This window comes from Anomaloglossus baeobatrachus, chromosome 6, assembly GCF_048569485.1.
Source record: "Anomaloglossus baeobatrachus isolate aAnoBae1 chromosome 6, aAnoBae1.hap1, whole genome shotgun sequence".
NCBI classification, from domain to species: Eukaryota; Metazoa; Chordata; class Amphibia; order Anura; family Aromobatidae; genus Anomaloglossus; species Anomaloglossus baeobatrachus.
In genome coordinates, this window is record NC_134358.1 from 537,670,890 (window position 1) to 537,691,095 (window position 20,206).

The 20,206-nt window shown below is 50.1% G+C and overlaps 1 protein-coding gene across 1 annotated transcript in view; it reads right to left on the reverse strand.

Moving 5' to 3' along the window:
• The window catches only part of LOC142243975 (macrophage mannose receptor 1-like), a 234,721-nt gene that overhangs the window by 45,062 nt on the left and 169,453 nt on the right, over window positions 1-20,206 (reverse strand). The window contains exons 25-27 of the mRNA XM_075316164.1: window positions 19,676-19,841; window positions 15,138-15,281; window positions 6,552-6,668 (exon numbers count right to left, since the gene is read on the reverse strand). Coding sequence (XP_075172279.1) covers window positions 6,552-6,668; window positions 15,138-15,281; window positions 19,676-19,841 — 427 coding nt within the window. The remainder of the gene's footprint in view (window positions 1-6,551; window positions 6,669-15,137; window positions 15,282-19,675; window positions 19,842-20,206) is intronic.

Below are 20,206 nucleotides of genomic sequence, written 5' to 3' on the forward strand. Positions count from 1 at the left end.
GTCCAAATGTCACCTCTTGAAGCCAAAAGGTACAGTACTTGGGTCATGTGGTCAGCGCAGAAGGTGTGGCACCTGATCCGGAGAAAGTCACAGTAATCAAGGACTGGCCAAGACCCACCATGGTAAAGGAGGTGCGGCAGTTCCTTGGGTTGGTGGGCTACTACCGAAGGTTCATTGATGGTTTCACCAAGATAGCAGCACCTCTTCAAGATCTCCTGGTGGGCCAGCCAAAGAAGGCTAAGAAGCAAAGCCCTCCATTTGAATGGAACAGCCAAATAGAAACATCTTTTGTCCGGCTGAAAGGGGCTCTCACGGGAGAAGAAATTCTGGCCTACCCTGACTACAGCCAGCCGTTTGTACTGTACACAGACTCCAGCAACGTGGGACTGGGATCAGTTCTGTCCCAGGTGCAGGGAGGCAGAGAGAAGGTGATAGCTTACGCCAGTAGGAAGCTTCGTCCCACAGAAAGGAATCCAGAAAACTACAGTTCCTTCAAGCTGGAGTTCCTCGCTATTGTTTGGGCAGTGACTGAACGCTTCAAGCACTATCTGGCGTCGGCCAAGTTCACCATCTTCACGGACAACAATCCGTTGACACATCTGGCAACAGCCAAGCTAGGTGCGTTGGAGCAGCGATGGATGGCCCGGCTGTCTAACTTTGACTTTACCATCAAGTACCGGGCTGGCAAGAAGAATAACAATGCTGATGCGCTGTCCAGAATGCCTCACTTACCTGAGTCTGGAGAAGACCTGGATGAACTCGAAGAGATAGTTACCGGCTTTCCATCACCAAGGTGTTTCCCAGTGTGAGCATGCTGTAGCAGAGAAGCGCTCGAGCCAGCACGAGGTCTCGGTCAACCCATTACTCCACCATAATTGGGAAGAGACACAGAATGGTGACCCGGCTGTGCGATTGGTCAAAGAAAAGCTAGCACAAGCTGAGACCCATCTCGGTCCAGACGCGTCACAAGAAGCCCAGCAGCTGTAGAAGGAGAGGGGACGACTGTTCACCTACCAAGGCAAGCTATGCAAGAGATATGTCAACTGGCGAACGAATGAACTCGTCTGGCAGATAGTGGTCCCACAGAGGGATGCTCCAATGGTCCTAGCAGCTTACCATGATAAAGCAGGACACTTCGGGTGGAAGAAGTTGGAGACCCTACTCCGCGATCGGTTCTACTGGGTGCACATGAGAAAGACAGTCGAGAAGTGGTGCCGAGACTGTGGTCCGTGTAACCTGAGGCGGAAGGATGATGCCAGCCAGAGGTCTCCCCTACAGCCAATTGTCATGAAGCAGCCCCTAGAGTTGGTGGCCCTGGACCACGTGAAGTTAACACCAAGCCGGTCAGGCTATGTGTACGCCCTCACCATTGTGGATCATTACTCTCGTTTCCTGGTAGTAGTGCCTGTGAAAGACCAGACAGCCAGAACAGCAGCTAGAGCATTTCAGGCATACTTTTGTCGACCTCACGGTTATCCAGAAAGGGTACTGACTGATCAAGGTCCTGCATTCGAGGCAGAAGTGTTCCAAGAGTTCTGTAACATGTACGGCTGTAAGAAAATCAGAACAACACCGTACCACCCCCAAACCAATGGATTGTGCGAGAAGATGAACCGTGGTTGTTGATATGCTCAAGACTCTACCTCTGGAAGAAAGAAACAAATGGCCAGAGAAGTTACCAGAGCTGGTAGACCTGTATAACCATATCCCAGTAAACTCGACCAACTGCAGCCCTGCTTACGTGATGCGAGCAAGACCTGGCAAGTTACCTGTAGACTTTGAGATGAGAACTGTGTCACCTGAAGCGGTTCAAGAGATAGAAGATTGGGATACAGAGCGACAACAGCAGTACCGCAAAGTCCAGGAATGCGTAGAAAAGAGCCTGTCCCAAGCAAGAACGAGGCAAGAACAGAACTACAATCAAACAGCCACAGCAACTCCCTTAACGCCTGGAGAACAGGTCCTCAAGAAAAAGCGGAGAATGCACAAACTAGATTATCAGTGGGAGAATGAACCCTACACCATTATTCCCTCCAATTTTGATAACAGTAAAGTGTGTCTCATAAGCAAAGATGAAGGAAAGACCTATCAAGCAGTTTCTAGAGACCGCCTGAAAGTGTGCCCTGAACGGTGCAAAATCCAAAAAGAAGTAGAAGTACAAGAAAGTCTCCAAATTCAAGAAAAAGAGGAAGAGATGATCCAAACAATCCTTGGAAAATTCCCCAAAACTTGGACCCGAATAAATAATGCTATAGTAGTACCAGTCTTGACATTCCCACAGTTGGTCGAGCCAGAAACAGAAGAGGTTCCAGATCCACCTAAGGAACTGTCCACCCCAACACAAGATGACACGCCAGCAGTGGAACAGGAGAATCAACCCCCTGTCAGTGGTGAACCTGTCGTACCCTTGGCGACTCTCAGACCATGTAGGCAATCATCACGCATACCTATCAGGGTTAGGCCTACACGTAGCACTGAGGTAGCAGACACTCCAAGTAGTCAGGGACAAACACCAGGGCTACGCAGGTCCCAACGTAGCACTCGGGGACAGCCCCCTCCAAGGTATAGAGAGTAAAAAGAAAAGTACCTATTAGAATGTATATAGTTATTTAAAATGTCTGTAATGATGTGTATAAAATGCTTTTTGTTTTAGGTGATTGAGTAAATGGACAATTGGGCCACTGGACTATGGGTGGCCAACACTTTAACTGTACATAGTTAGCACCAGTGTGCTCAGCACCCCTGAAGAAAAACCCGTCCGGCGTGCATAGAGTGGGGTCATCAATGCTCTGACGCACGCCCAGAGCCTACGTTGGGGGTTTTATCGCCGTGGGTCCCCCATGGAGCAGTGTAATGGACACCCGGCAGGGAGCCACACTGGACTCTTATAGTATTGTTTAAGTTGTAACGTTTAAGAAAATGTGCCTCCCATAATGGGATGAAATGTTCTAACATGTTATGTTTTGTTTCTTCAGTCCGGAAGTACTGAGTTTAACTAAGGGGGAGTGTGGCGCCCTAGGACCTGGTCGCCACAACAGCATTGCCCCTCCAAAGGGTTAATGCTGAGCCTGGAGGTAATTGGGAGGTCTATTGGCCAGTAAGTTCAACAGCCAACGCAGTTTCTCCCTCAGGCCAGCAGGGGGAGCTCTGAACCTGGAGTTCCAGGGAGCATTCCTTAAGTCTGACCTGAGGGAGGAGTTAGTGTTCTGTCTGGAGAGAGAAAGCAGACGCAGAGTAGTGCTGTCTTGTGGAACTGGGGCCTGGAGCTGGAATAGCTTGGCCCAGTGAAGCAGGAAGAGCAGAGAGGCACGGAAGACACTCGGACATCGGAGTCTGTGGCCACCAGGACCTAAAATATTCCCTGGTAACCGAATCCGAAGGGCAGGAGAGCTGCAAGCACCTGGCCCATAAACAGCCCGAAGGTACAGCTGCATCACCAGGGCCCGGTGTGGACTCCAGCAGAGAAGCACCAGAGAGGGCCTGCGCAGCCTACCACACAGGGAGAGGGACGTACCACCGGTCCCAGCAGCAAGAGGGCCATTGCTAATCCAGAGAGCAGGGTCCTATAACAGTAAAGAAAGAACAGGAGTAGGTCTCATACTCATCTGGCCAAAAAGATACCTCAGTTACTTCCAGGCCGGCCGGAGCCCTCAACCACCTGTAACGGTATCCCAGGACTAACCGTTTGCAAAGTAAAAGAGGAGACGGTAAAGAGACTGTTGTTTGTGTCCGGTCCTTTCACCGCCTGTTGGCCCTGCACTACACCTCAACTGCATAGACACATACAAGCACCAACTGTGCCCCGGGGTCCAGCTCCACCTGTGGGGAGCAGTACCACCACTGCTGCCATTCCATCACCCCAGAGGCCCCATACAGCAGCGGCGGCTTAATAGCCGCAAACCACATTTGGTCTCACGACAAATATACACTTTAATTGACACCCACTAGGGTCACGGAGTCGAGCTCCGCCACCACTGACGACCCCCGGACTAGTCCGGTCCGGCACCGGGTGTCCCACGGCCCTGGGGTGGGCGAGTCATGAGCGCAGCGTCCCCTCCTCCGCCCGCGACACACCTGTCTCTGGTAAGTGGGTCCCCGTGGTATGGAACACTGGGAGTCCCCGGTCTGGTTTGTCCACCTCTGTCCGCCTGACGGTAGCGTGAACCCTGTGGGGATGGAGTCTCTGATCCTGTCCCCAGTTCTCCCTTTGCTACTGAGTCTTCGGATTCTGTAGGGTCAGCAAGGTCCTTGATGGTCCCCTTTGCTGTGCAGGTGTTAACAGGTTGGCTTGAAGCTCTTTCCTGTCCTAGGGTCCTGTGCCCCATCGGTACATAGTTCCGGGAGTACTCCACCGGCAACCACCTCTCCTGGGTACCAGGTGAACGTTAACCCGAGTTAGGATGCTCCTCAGTCACACCCTCCACCTTCACACGACTAAGGCGGGCTTTACACGTTGCAACATCGCTACCGATATATCATCGGGGTCACGTTGGTAGTGACGCACATCCGGCACCGGTAGCGACATCGCAATGTGTAAACCCTAGGTGCGACGATGAAAGAGTGCAAAAGTGACAAAAATTGCTGATTTGTGTCACGTCGTTCATTTTCATAATGTCGCTCCTGCTACAGATACGATGTTGTTTGTCGTTCCTGCAGCACGACATATCGCTGTGTGTGAAGCCGCAGGAACGACAAACATCTCCTTACCTGCGTCCACCGGCTATGCGGAAGGAAGGAGGTGGGTGGGATGTTATGTCCCGCTCATCTCCACCCCTCCGCTGCTATTGGCCGGCCGTTTAGTGACGTCGCTGTGATGCCGAACGCAGCTCCCCCTTGAAGGAGGGATTGTTCGCCAGTCACAGCAACGTCGCCGACAAGGTATGTGCGTGTGAAGCTGTCGTAGCGATAATGTTCGCTACGGCAGCAAACACCATATATCGGCCTTACACACTACGATATATCTAACGAGATGTCGGCGGGGTCACGTCGTAAGTGACGCACATCTGGCATCGTTTGTGATATCGTAGCGTGTGACAGCTACATGCGACGGTAAACGAGCAGAAATACTCACCTTCTCGTTCATCGTTAACACGTCGCTCATTTTCAAAAAATACGAACGTCCGGTTGTTCATTGTTCCAGAGGCAGCACACATCGCTCCGTGTGACACACCGGGAACAATGAACTGCAGCTTACCTGTGTCCCGCCGGCAATGCAGAAGGAAAGTGGTGGGCGGGATGTTACGTCCCGCTCATCTCCGCCCCTCCGCTTCTATTGGCCGGCCGCTGTGTGACGTCGCTGTGAGGCCGAACGTCCCTCCCCCTTCATATACACGACGGGGACAGGTGCTATCGCGCTCGACATCGCTAGCCGATGCTAGCGATGTCGCAGCGTGTAAAAGCACCCCTTAGACTGACTTCTGACTACACTCCACAGTCTGCCCCTCCCACCTGGTCAACTAGTGGACTGGAGTGGCTCCACCTCTAGGCGGCCATCCATTGTCCCACCCTAGCTGGGTACCATTCTATGGGGGTTTTGTTGGGGTAACTGGGATTACCTGGGTTCTTGGTATTACCGGCACTGGGATTCTGGGTCCCTAAGGGGGTTGGCCCTGCATCCTGGTGGAGATGCAGAACCTTGTAGCACTCTGAGGTGTTAAGGGGTGCTACATAGAGCTTGGTGATGTACGGCTGCAGCTGCTCATCCATGAAGCTCCTGACTGGCAGAGTGTTTGTTCTTTACGCCACTCTGACGCTCAGCATTGTGCTTGGTGATATACAGCTGCATCTGCTCGGCTATGAAGCTCCTGGTGGACACAGTGTTTGTGCTGATGATACCAAAGGAGGTGTGGACTCTGCCGTTATAGGGTCAGTAGAGCGGTGGTGACGTTTCTGCCCCCTGCTTCTCAGCATTCGTCCCTCTGCTCTGTAACATTGCGGGGTCTACACTTCGTGGCTGAGTGCTTTGTGGTTGAGTTGCTGCAGTTTCTTCCCCTTCTTAATAATAACATTCACAGGTGATGGGGGAAGATTTAGGAAAGAAGAAATGTCATGAACGGACTTGTTACCCCGGTGGCTCCTATTACAGGACGCACTTGTATCAGTGAGCTCTTCTGCACCATCGGCCGATCTGTCATGTTAGTCAAGGCAGATGGCATGGCGAGGGGCTGGAAGTAAAACATGGGGGGGCAATGAGGCTAAAAGAAAAATCCTGAATTCATTGAATACTTCTTTTGTTCATACTGTGTATTTCTATTCTTAAATTTTGGGCTGATTAGCCAGCCTATCACAATCTTTGTGACGGGAGCCATGTCACTAATGTATAGAATGTGCAGTATTACTGTTTTTTTAATTCAAACATTTCACATCCCTCTCGATGGTATCTTAGGAAGCTCCAGACTCCACGTATCCCTTATTTCAAAACAACCTTCTGACCATCACTTTAACAGACTCGCAAAAGAATATAATCATTATTCAGAACAAACAACATGAGCAGTATGGTGAGAGGTGAAAAATATTAAAGTGATTGAATAATTTATGTCCTGATGCCATACCTTCCACATTTCTGTAAAGCCCAATCCAAAAACCATCAACCTCGTCACCCAGTAGCTCAGTATGTTGGAGGAGGAAATTGGATTCAATATGATCTTCAATTGAAACTAAACTGGCACCTGTAAAATTCAGAGGGAGAAGAATATTTTAAGTGCCTCCTACTGGACAAATATGGTATTACAAGACACGATCACAAATTTCATTGTTATGCTCGTATAATGTATTTATTAAGTACAAGGCCAGAAACCCACCCCTGTTGTGGGTGGAAGCCAGCCATGACTTTGGTTATGGGGGAGGTGACACCAGGAGGGGGATGGGGCCAGGAGGCCATCAGGCTTTATATAAGGCTGCCTGGAGGTGGAGAATCCCTTTGGCCTGCGGTCCCCTGTGATAGTCCCACCTGCCCTCCCCTTGTTTGTGTGGTAATTAGGGTCACGGTGGCTGTTGGCAGTTAGGGTGGGACCTCAAAGTTGGTGTAAATTGTAATTGGGGGCTCATGGAGTCATGGATCCCTTTAATTTGCTAGTATTGGTTGGTGGTGTGTTGTTTTGGGGGACCGCCGACAATAGAATGTTTGTATTTATCCCTCACCCCCTTTAATTGTTGCTCCCGAGTTGGTGGTTACAGCTGGGAGTAAGTGGGGTTTGGGAGGAAGTGTAATGTTAATAAGGTTATTATTATTTAACCATTAGGCTATGTGCGCACGTGTGCGTAATTCATGCAGTTACGCTGTGCTTTGTAGCGCAGCGTAACTGCATGCGTCCTGCGTCCCCTGCACAGTCTATGGAGATTGTGCAGGGGCCGTGCGTACGTGGCGTCTTAGAGCGCAGTGATTCGGCTGCTGCCCGAAGCGCTGCGTTCTAGAAGTGACATGTCACTTCTTTCGTGCGCTTTGCCGGCAGCTCCTGCTCTGTCTATGGCAGAAGCTGCAGGCAGAGCGCATGGAATCGGCTTTTTTTTTTTTCTCTACGGACATTTTCTGCAGCGATTTGAAGCGCACATGTGCTCTTCAGATCACTGCAGAAATTTCTGCAGGGCTAGTACGCAACGTGCGCACATAGCCTTAGATTTATGAGCTTCGAGGACTCCACCCTATTTAAAATATTTTCTGATGTTTTATTTTAAATAAGGCTGATGTGGCCATTCCATCCAATCCTGTTGTCTGTGTTTATTTCCTAGCCATTAGGGGTAAGGAAATGACAGAAAATGGTGGTTGGGGTCACCGAAACTCAACTATACCAAACTCATGCTCATTTATACAGTGCTAACATATTCCACTTCACATACTGTACGTAATCTCCGATGTCCCTGTGGCGCCCTGGACTAGCCAGGTCATCACAGGTACTACAACACAACACCCCCCACCCCGAGATAGGCACATCAGTCAGACACAAATCCTTGTTGCCTCCCTCCAGGGGCTGATGTCCACACGAGGTGGGGTGGAGCCAGGCGGTTGGCCCCACCGACTGAGGAGTTCACAGTCCTGGAGGCGGGAGAAGGAAGTCAGTTAAGCTCGGGCAGAACTCGAGTGAAGTTGGAGTTGAGTTAGGGAAGTGGTAGTAGAGGAGCAAAACTGACCGTGTCCGGGTACGTGGCCCGGGCACCGAGAGCAAGGTTGGCAGACGGTGGTGGCCGTCTGCAGGAGAGGCAGATCGACGCGGAACCGTAGGACCGGGGACGGGCGGTGGCCTGCCGGTACCGAACCGGGGAGCGAAGTGAAGCCAGCACAAACCGGCAGGGCCTGCGGACCCCGACCAGGCTTGGAGTCGCCGTTAAACAGGTCAAATCCGTTAGTGACCGGAACTCCAGGGGTTTCCAAACAGCCAAGACCCGATTGAAGGCAACCGTTCAAACAGCAAAAGGGAAATACAGCTACCGCCACAGCTAGAGTTCCCAGGGCCAGAGCCTGCGGGCAAAAGGGCTCCTCTGGCATATATCCACGCTGGGGAGCAGTTTACCGGTGGGAAGCCATCGAGACTGAACACACACAAAAGGTGCAGGGAAAGGCAGCCACCACCAACCGTCCAGGAGAAGCCACAGCAGCCGGCTGCGGGACCCGTCCATCCAGCCGTTCGTTTTACCAGAGACTGTGCCTCCATTTGTGGCTGAGTGAGTACTACCGTGCCGACTGGCACCGCGCTGCGCAGTCCAAGCGACCCTGCACCTTGCCAGTCCTGCTTACCCGTCACCTCAACCAGGCCCCGGGACCACTAACCCCCTACCCACGGAGGGGGAAAACATCTCAGCTGCTCCCTAACAACGCTCCCGGGATCCCCGTCACCAGCAGCGGTGGTGCTCACCTTCACCACAAACCGTGGGTGGCGTCACGGACCAAATCCCCAAACCAAACCACCCCTTTTACTCACGGGCAAGGAGCGCCGTTCGAGTCCCCGGATCCGGCCCACCGCTCGAGCCACCGAACAGCAGCAGCAGCAGCGCCGGACCCGAGCGCCAGCGAGAGCGCAGCAGCGACTGCTCCCTCCCCGCTCGCGACAACTTGGCGTCACGAACAGGATCTTACCGTTCTACTGGCTGGTAGAAGTGCGCCTTGTGTCCCGCCGGTGGTATCCGGCCGAAAAATTTCAGAAGCCGCCATCTTGGGCGCGAAGATTTTCCCGCTCGAGCATCTTCTCGAGCAGTGGAGGCGCGAAAGCCGAAGCTTCGCCCCTGAAGAGGAGGTGCTGAGAAAAGACCAAGGGGGGACGGATGGCGTCCGGCCGCATCTAAACCGCGGCTATAAAAGCAGGGACGCCAGGACTCTGCGGCCATATTTGGTTCCTGGAAGATACTGCTGCCAGTATGCACCGTCCGTCCAGTAACACCACAGTCCCCGCGCCTGGTACCGCGGCGTGGGTGGAGATCCGGACCGTTCAGCTGAGCAGCCGCCTGCAGGTCCGAATGCAGCTCCTCCTGGAGGAGTGGGAGGCCGACATGGCGGATGTGGTGGCGGCCATACGGAGACGCGAGGTGGAGGAAGAATTGGAGGAGCGGGTAAGCGACCCACGCCCCTGTGTTCCTACAGGATCGATCATTGCAGCTGAGGGGCCCGGTCTGCGCCCGCTCGCCCTGCTGCCTCCCCCGCTACCAGTGTTGGCTGCTGCTGCCTCGCCACTAGGCCTGCTCCCCCCGCAACCGGTAGCAGAACCCTGCCTGTCCGCCCAAGCGGACCAGCCTGCAGCTGAAGCCTGTAGCCGCCCCGAGTCGCTTCCCTGGAAGCTTCCGAAGGCATTACCCATCGGCAAAGACTTACCAGTGGCACCAGAAGTGACCGTGCCTAGTCCCGTTCCGGCTCCGGTGATCCGTCCCGTGCAGGAGGAGGCGGAGGTCAAGCGGGAAAGGACCCCTGTACCCATCCCCCACGCCTCGGCTGAGGCTGCGCCGGGTCGTTGCTTCAAGGCAGCGCCCCAGGCCATGTCACCGCGGGATCTTCCACCGAGGGCACCAGTAGTGGGCAGTGTAGTGGAAATTCCGCGGGGCCCGACCCGCGCGCAGGGGCAAGCAGCTGCCCCTTACTGGGACAGGGAACTGACCCCACTGGGCCGAGAGATTGCGGAGAGGGAGAAGCGGAAGGCTGAGCTGATGGCCCGCACCATACAAGAAAAGGAGAGCCTCCGCAGAGCCATCTTCCGGGTACGGGGCCCGGTCCACGAGGGGCAAGTAAGAAGGTTTGATATCAGTCGGGGATATGAATTTATTTTTGAGCCGGGCCTGGAGGCCGAGGTGTTTGTGTCCCGCCGAGACTTTAATGCTCATCCTCCAGAGGGCCATCCGGGCCGCAACCTGCTCCCAGGCTACTTAGTCATGTACACGCGGCACTGTGGAGAGAGGGGCTGGTTTGCCCTGGATGCCAAGTTGAGAGGAGGCCAGGAGGCCCAAGATCCGGCCCAGCCCCCTCATCTGGCCTGTGCTGTGGATCTAAAGTAAGGCAGCGGGCCCTCCGTTGCACCGTTGTCCCCGTTGGGACCACCAGTACCATTAACCTGTTAAATGAAACTAATCAAACCGAAGATGTCACCTGATTGTCGATTGTGATTGACCCGGCCGTTGCCGGCAAGTTGTCCCCGTAGGGACCCTTTGTTACCGTGCATAAGAAACTACTTATGGACATGCCTGAGAACTAGCAGGGCACCCACAAACTAGTGGAAATGTAAATATGTTGGCATGTTTCCGTTGCCGCCTCCGGAGAGGCAGATTGGAGGAAGGGCCCGCAGCAGAGTAGGCTGGGGCCTGGCCACCACCTGGATCGGTGGCCATCCTCCGGGGGTCAGGGGTCCCCCTGGACGTGGGGTCCCCTGAAGTGACCGTAGGGTGCGAAACACCGTACCCGTTCCCGCTCGGGCAGCCTGGATCTGGACTGGGGTCAAGGGGTGCTGCCCACTTCTTAGGGGCAGCATCAGGGCCAGGTTGTTTGGGTGGGAGAGCGGAAGCTGACCGTTATTAATAAAATTGTGTTGTAACGTTAAAGTACCGTGCCTCCCGTTAAGGGAAGATCCATAAGAATGCTTTGTTGAATGTTTTTCATATGTTTTTCTACCTTTTACAGTTGAAAAATAAAACCGGTGATGGACGGGCAGCCCGCGGACGGTCTGCATTTAACCAAGGGGGACTAGCCAGGTCGTCACAGGTACTACAACACAACACCCCCCACCCCGAGATAGGCACATCAGTCAGACACAAATCCTTGTTGCCTCCCTCCAGGGGCTGATGTCCACACCAGGTGGGGTGGAGCCAGGCGGTTGACCCCACCCACTGAGGAGTTCACAGTCCTGGAGGCGGGAGAAGGAAGTCAGTTAAGCTCGGGCAGAGCTCGAGTGAAGTTGGAGTTGAGTTAGGGAAGTGGTAGTAGAGGAGCAAAACTGATCGTGTCCGGGTACGTGGCCCGGGCACCGAGAGCAAGGTTGTTAGACGGTGGTGGCCGTCTGCAGGAGAGGCAGATTGACGCGGAACCGTAGGACTGGGAACGGGCGGTGGCCCACTGGTACCGAACCGGGGAGCGAAGTGAAGCCAGCACAAACCGGCAGGGCCTGCGGACCCCGACCAGGCTTGGAGTCGCCGTTAAACAGGTCAAATCCGTTAGTGACCGGAACCCCAGGGGTTTCCAAACAGCCAAGACCCGATTGAAGGCAACCGTTCAAACAGCAAAAGGGAAATACAGCTACCGCCACAGCTAGAGTTCCCAGGGCCAGAGACTGCGGGCAAAAGGGCTCCTCCGGCATATATCCACGCTGGGGAGCGGGTTACCGGTGGGAAGCCATCGGGACCGAACACACACAAAAAGGTGCAGGGAAAGGCAGCCACCACCAACCGTCCGGGAGAAGCCACAGCAGCCGGCTGCGGGACCCGTCCATCCAGCCGTTTGTTTTACAAGAGACTGTGCCTCCATTTTTGGCTGAGTACTACCGTGCCGACTGGCACCGCGCTGCGAAGTCCAAGCGACCCTGCACCTTGCCAGCCCTGCTTCCCCGTCACCTCAACCGGGCCCCGGGACCACCAACCCCCTACCCACGGAGGGGGAAAACATCTCAGCTGCTCCCTAACAACACTCCCGGGATCCCCGTCACCAGCAGCGGTGGTGCCCACTTTCACCACAAACCGTGGAGGGCGTCACAGACCAAATCCCCAAACCAAACCACCCCTTTCACTCACGGGCGAGGAGCGCCGCTCGAGTCCCCGGATCCGGCCCACCGCTTGAGCCACCGAGCAGCAGCAGCAGCAGCAGCAGCAGCGCTGGACCCGAGCGCCAGCGAGAGCGCAGCAGCGACGGCTCCCTCCCCACCCGCGACATCCCCTTTGGCGCTCACAATCTAAATTCCCCCATCAGTATGCCTGGAAAGACTGGAAACTGGAGAACCTAGAGGAAACCCACAAAAACACGGAGAGAACATACAATCCTTGCAGATGTTGTCCTTGGTTGAATTTGAACCCAGGACCCCAGAGCTGGAAAGCAACAGTGTTGCCCTTTTTTATACATATAGTTCTGGTCTTAAAGTGAACCTGTCAGGGGCAATATGTACTCAGACTCACAAGCAGTTCTGGGTACATATTGCTAATCTCTGCCTAACCGTCCCTTTATCTAGTAGTATACCTAAAGAAATGTTTAGAAAAAGTATTTCTAAAGAACCTTTATGATATGCTGATGAGCGAGGGGACTAGTCGCAAGGGCGTTAGTTCCTGCGCTCATTCTGCCCTCTTAGCATGTCAGTACACCCACAGGGTGTACTTGTACGGCCAGACACGGCCATTACACAGTACACAGCAGGGACACATATATGAGATTATCTCAGCACAGGAACGTTTTTTTTAAATATATCCAATTGTATAAATTATTATTATTCCAAGATCTATTGATTAAAAACAACTTTAAAATGAATGTTGTTTGTAGGAAAACCCCCATTGCTGCGTTTTTTTGACGCTGCGTTTTTGTGCGTTTTTGGCCGCTAAAAACGCACAAAAACGCACCTGCGTCGAAAAAACGCGGCAAAAAACGCACGCGTTTTGCCGCGATTTGGTGCGTTTTTTTGCTGCGTTTTGCTGCGTTTTTGCTCACTGCGTCCTTATGCGTTTTTTATCAGTGAACAAAAAAAAAAAAGGTCTGATGTCATTTCCTTCTTCAATGTGTTCTTCATTCTCCACTAGTGTATGCAGAAGAGCAGACAGCTGCAGAACTACAAGGCTCAGCATCCTCGATCCAATAGTGTATGCAGGACAGCAGACAGCAGCTGTCGAACTACAAGGCTCAGCATCCTCCATCCAATAGTGTATGCAGGAGAGCAGACAGCAGCTGTCGAACTACAAGGCTCAGCATCCTCCTTCCAGGACTGTATGCAGGATTTCTTTGCCCCCCCCAAAAAAAAAAATGACGTGGGCTTCGCCATATTTTTGTATGCTAGCCGGGTACAGCAGGCAGGTACGGGCTGCCCCCAGCTGCCTATTTGTACCCGGCTGGGAACCAAAAATATAGGGAAGCCCTTTTTTTTAAAATTATTTCATGAATTTCATGAAATAATTTAAAAAAAAAAATGACGTGAGCTTCGCCCCATTTTTGAGTCCAGCCGGGTACAACTAGGCAGCTGGGGATTGGAATCCACAGTGCAGGGTGCCCAAGCTTTCTGGGCACCCCCGCTGTGAATTGCAGTCCCGCAGCCACCCCAGAAAATGGCGCTTTCATAGAAGCGCCATCTTCTGGCGCTGTATCCAACTCTTCCGGCTGCCCTGATGCCGGGTGGCTAGCCAGGTAATAATGGAGTTAGGGCTAGCTGTATATTATCAGCTAGCCCTAAGCCCGAAATTCATGGTGTCACGCCAATATTAGACATGGCCACCATGAATTTCTAGTAAAGGTAAAAAAAAAACACAACACAGAAAAATATTTTTATTAGAAATAAAACACAACACAATTAGTGACTCCATCTTTATTGAGATAAAGAACCCCCCTCCGCAGTAATCCTGGGTCAGGGTCCCGCGCCGTCCAATCCGGATCCAATATCATCTGATCGGTTTGCTGGAAGGCAAAGCGATCAGATGATCTGTCAGGATCAAGTGCCTGAATCCCATCACACATCAGCTGATTGCATAAACGCCGATTATACAATCAGCTGATGCATCAGTAGAAAAAAAAAAAAATAATACTCACTTATGTGCTGAATTACCGGCAGCTCCCGGAGCGATGGGGCGGGAGTCTGATCCTGTCCGATCGCTGCAGCAGCTGCCGGTAATCAGGGATGAAGTCTCCTGACGCATCCGCTGATACCGGCCGGGCGCCCGCGTCAGCCCGAGACTCGATCAGCTGATGCGTCAGGTGACTGCATCAGGTGATCCATCGCCAGGTCCTGCAAGCAAGGTCCTGCCCCGGGGAGACTGCCCACAGCCGGAGCGGGGGTGGCGATACCGTGAGAGAATCTGGGAGCGGGCATGGCACCGGGAGTCTGCAGACAGGTGAGTATAACTTTTTTTTTTTTATTCTACTGTTAACTTTTGTTTTCGCAGCCGCTTCCACCTCCTGCCTGTACATGGCGCCGCACGGCAGCATACATGCACAGGACGGGAGATGGACGCGGTGGTGACGGTACCGGGAGGATTCATGCTTCTGTCTATACTGACAGAAGGAATCCTCTTCCTGTACACGTCACTTTACTACCCACCTCCTGCGCTTATAGCTGCGTTTTTGGTCTTAGAAACGCACCAAAACGCAGCTATTTGCGTTTCTCATTGCGTCTTTCAACATCCCATTGAACTCAATGGATGAAAAGCGCAGTGAAAAACGCGGGAATAATTGACATGCTGCGTTTTTGTGGTCACCACAAAAACGCAGCTGAAAAAAAAACGCTGTGTGGGGACAGCAAAAATGAAAACTCATAGACTTTGCTGGGGAAGCAAAGTCATGCAGTTTTGAGGCCAAAAACGCACCCAAAAAACGCGCAAAAACGCCGAGAAAAACGCACCGTGTGCACATAGCCTTAAAGTGAGGGCAGATCCTACTGATACAGCAAAACTTTATAATATAGAGTAGTCTGTTTATCTCTTCTCTTGATCTTTGACATAACAAGTAGTTAACTTAAATCATTGTATCAGATATGTCTATAACTCACCATACAAAAGACATTCTCGGGATGCGTCAGACCAGAGTCTGGCATCAGATGATTCAAAATGATAGCAATGGTGACGGAAGGGTATCCAGCCTTTTGTGTCTGGGCATGTTCCGGGTTGTTGTGTTGGGTCGGTGGGAGCGGGAGCTTTAATTCAGAAAGGTAGACGAGATTGAAAGGAACATTCCATGTACGTTGTATAGTTAATTTAGTTACATGCTGATATTTCTTTGTAAAGTCATGCCATTGGCCAAGCTTCCACTGCGGTAAAGTAGAGTCAAGTAGTGGATCACAGAAATGATGGTGTTCAGGAAAGTAAAACCTTCAGAATAATATTGCTGTACACATACATATATAAAAAAAAAGGCCTTGAAAGAGGGCACAACTTTAGTAGATTATTAATGATGAATGCGTGAGTTCGCAACTGATGGTTACTCAATTGACTAGGGTGGTTGCTCGAGTCCATGCCCGTATGTTTTGCTGCAGTTAGACGGCCAGCAAACATACGGGGATTGCCTTCCATACACTGTAATACAGTAGCCATATTGGCTACTGGCATTACTGTGATTGGCCGGCCACATCTCGTCATCGGGTTTTATATAAGACCTGGAGGCACGATGCTCAACACACTGTTTGAGTTGATCTAGAAGGGAGAGCTTAGAATAGAACATAAGACATATAAGCAGAGTTTAATTGCGCTCTAGCAGTACATTGTATATTGTACACTTCTACACTTTAGTGCCTATTATGTGGCACTTAAGGGTGCTTTTAACCTTAGAAATAAATAAATCATTTTAAAAAACGGCGTGGGGTCCCCCCTATTTTTGATAACCAGCCAAGGTAAAGCAGACAGCTGCAAACTGGTGTTATCAGGGTGGGAAGCTCCAAGGTTATTTGGCCCTTCCCAGTGTAAAAATATCAGCCTGCAGCTGTCCTGCAATTGGTGCATCACATTAAATGCGCCAATTCTGGCACTTTTTCCAACTCTTACCGATTTGCCCTGGTGCGGTGGCAATTGGGGTAATATTTTTGGGGGTTGATGTGAGCTGTTATGTCAGCTGGCATCAAGCTCTAGTGTTAGCAATAACGAGACGTCTATCAGACACTCCCATTACTGCCCCAGTAATAAAAAAAAAAACACACACAGAAAAAAATAGTTTATTTGAGCAAAGACTCACCCACACTATTCCTCATTCACCAATTTGTTATAAAAAAAAATGTTCCCATTGAGCTCCTCCGTCATATTTCATGCTCCCCGAATGTAGCTCAGGTGACTGTGAATAGTAGTAAAGCTATACACAGGCAACCGGTAGTGACCACAATTGCACATCAGCGTCGCCCGTCTCTCGCTGAGCACAGTGGTGAGCCAGTGGCTCTGATGTGAGTTGTCGTCACCATCTGACATCTGTGAATAGCTGTAATTTACTACTATTGACAGTCACCAGAGCTGCATTTGGGGAACATGGAATACAATGGAGGAGCTCCATGGGAACAGTTTTGTTAATAAATTGGTGAATGAGGTATAATGAAGAGGAGTCTTTATTCAAATTAACTATTTTTTCCTCTGTGTGTTTTTTTTTTTTTTTTTTCTTGGGATTACTGGATTAGTAATGAGGGTATCTGATAGACACCCCTTCATTACAGCCTACATCAACAGCAAAATATATTACCTTGATTGCCACTGCACTATGGCAATCAGGAAGAGCCAGGCAAAGCGCCAGAATTGGAGCATCTAATATGATGCACCAATTCTTGGGCAGCTGCGAGCTAATATTTTTAGGCTGAGAAGGGCTGAAAAACCAAAGTCCTTCCCAGCATGATAATACCAGCCTGCAGCTGTCTGCTTTACCTTTCATGGTCATCAAAAATAGGGGGGACCCCACGTAATTTTGTAAAATTATATTATTAGTTTCCGGCAGTCAGAGATGCATCGAGCCATCTTCACCATACTGTTTCCATTTCATTTGAGTACTGCTTCCATCTATTTCAGGGATTTTTCTGCCTCATCAGCTCTCCTGTAAAGGTCTTTTGGCAAAATTCAAATCACATCTCACCACCTGTGCACTTTACCCACTCCCTTCCTACCTCATGCCCAACCTCACCACAGTCTTCTACCCAACCCTAACCCATCTATTTAACTTATCGCTATCAAACGGTGTCTTCCCCTCATGTTTTAAACATGCATCAATCACACCAATCACCATAAAGCTCTCCCTTGACCCATCCACTGTGTCGAGAATCGCCCCATATCACTTCTCCCCAATGCCTCAAAACCACTGGAACAGAATGTCCAGCTTGAACTGTCCTCCCACCTCTCCTCCTGCTCCCTCTTTGACCGGTTACAATCTGGCTTCCAACTGCATCATTCCACTGAAAGTGCCCTAACTAAAGTCACCAATGACCTTCTAACTGCCAAAGGCAAGCGACACTGCTCTACCCTCCTCCTAGACCTGTCTTCTGCCTTTGACACTGTGGACCATTTGCTCTTGCTACATATTCTCTCATCTCTTGGTATCACAACTAGGCACTATCCTGGATCATTTCATATCTGACGGACCGGACTTTCAGCGTCTCCCTCTCACTCATCTCGCCCCTATCTGTAGGTGTCCCCCAAGGTTCAGTTCTAGGACCTCTGCAGTTTTCTATTGACAGCTTCGGACTCGGACAGCTCATAAAGTTCCACGGCTTTCAGTATCATCTCTATGTTGATGATACGCAGATCTACTCTCTGGGCTTGATATCGCCTCCTTACTAACCAAGATCCATGTGTCTGTCTGGTGTCTTAGGAATTGAACAGAAAAAAAGCCTAAAACTGAACATGGACAAAACAGAATTCATATTTTTCCCCCATCTCACTCTAACACTCCACCTGATCTATCCATCGAAGTCAATGGTTGCTCACTCTCCACAGTCATATGTGCTTGATGCCTGAGGGTAAACCTCAACCCTGCTCTTTCCTTCAAGCTACATATCCAAGCCCTCTTTACCACCTGCCAACTCCAACTAAAAAATATTTCCCGGATCCATACATTCCTTGACCGAGAATCTGAAAAAACACTAGTGCATACCCTCATCATCTCCCGCCTCGACTACTGTAACCCCTGCTCTCTGGCCTCCCTTCTAACACTCTTGCACCTATCCTAAACTCTGCTGCTCAACTAATCCACCTTCCACTGCTATTCCCCGACCTCTCATCTCTGCCAATCTCTTCACTGGCTTCCTTTTGCCCAAAGACTCTGTTTCAAAACACTAACCATGACCTACAAAGCCAGACGAAATCTATTCCCCCAAACATCTGCGATCTAGACTCAATACTTACCTACACGCAATTTCTGATTTTCAAAAGATTTGCTTCCTTCCTCTCATCTTATCTCCTCTTCCCACAATCACATACAAGATTTCTCCCATGTCTCACCCATACTCTGGCACTCTGTGCCCCAAGATATAACTACCATGGAAACCTTCAAAAGAAACTTGCAGACCCACCTTTTCCAACAAGCGTACAACCTGCAGTATCCCTCAGTCCACTATAACACTGCATGACCAACTCTACCCTCACCTTCTGTATCTTCATCCATCCCCTGTAGACTGTGAGACTACTCCTGTACCAGTCTGTGCCTTGTATTGTTCTTAATTATTGTACTTGTTTATGCCTCTTCTCACATGTAAAGTGCCGTGAAATACAGTAAATGGTGTTATAATAATAAATAATAACAATAATAAAATGCTTGAGTTTCCCATTGACTTCCATTATACTCATTACTCAAATTGAGCCTGTCTGAGCGTCCGACCTGCTTGATTTGAGTTCCGAGCACTCAAGCATTTTAGTGCTCACTCATGACTATAAATTATGACTCGGTAAATAAGTGTCATCTTATCAGAGTACCTGGATACAAGATGACATTTGAGGTGAGAACAGACCCTCCTTATTCATGGAAAATATGGTTGATTATAAAAACAGCTGTCCAAACTCTTGGATTCCCATTTAAAAGAGCACTTCCATCAAAGTTTTTATCTCCTTGATATATTACAATTATCATATTATATGGCACTGTCTACATCCAATTGCTCATTTTGCCTTTCTACCCAGTAAATTCTGCTCTTTTCTCCAATCTATGTAGAAACAGGAAGTCTCTTGTCCCTGTATGACCTATTCCCCTCTTCACTGTCTGACCCAGATCCTCCCCCCCCCGTCAGGGACGTTTGTAGTGATGAATAAGGCAGGGAATAGAGACTTCTTGTTTCCCCATAGAGCTTAGAAGAAATCAGCTAGTCAGTTTTTCATCACGTGATAACCTAATGGAAAACAGATGAATTAACTGGGTAGAAGGGTGAAATGAGCAATTGTGCGTGCACAGTCCTATATAATATGATGATTGCAATATAATGAGAGGATAAAAACTTGTATTGAATTACTGAAATAAATAAACTTTTTGATGATATTCTAAATTTATTGATATGCACTTGAATCATTTATTTTTCTTATTCTTTTAGCTTACTGTACATCTGCAAATACAATATCTGGAATGTGATCAACTTACCGCTTGTCTGTTTGCAGATGACAGAATAAATCTCATTACACAATGATGTCTTCCATTGTCCATCCGTATCTACATATACACAGGCAGTGTCTTTACTTGGCTCCTTAGCAGCCCATTTTGTGTAACGTACTTTCCAATTGTCAACCCATTTATATGTATTCTCAGTCTGAAAGAATTGTCATTGGTTACATGGTGGAAATGTCAATTTTTCATAAGTCATCAGTTATGGGGAAAAAAACAAATAATGACAGTAAAGACAGTAAATGAATTTATAAGACTTTTAAACACATGTCTTGCCCGTAAGAAGAGGATTTAAGATTAGGCGAGTGGAGGACCTGGGGAGACTCCACAGCAGGGTAGGTGGCATAGATATGACAAGAGTTTTCTATTTGTTGAACCCCTTCCTGGCCCTTAAAATCCATCAAAATTTAAGCCAGCTGCATATACCAGCAGTGTACGAATGGTGAGGAGCAGCTTTGCTCCTCAACAGCAAGTGTCTGCATCAAATCTAGCTAGTAAGTGAGGGTGAGT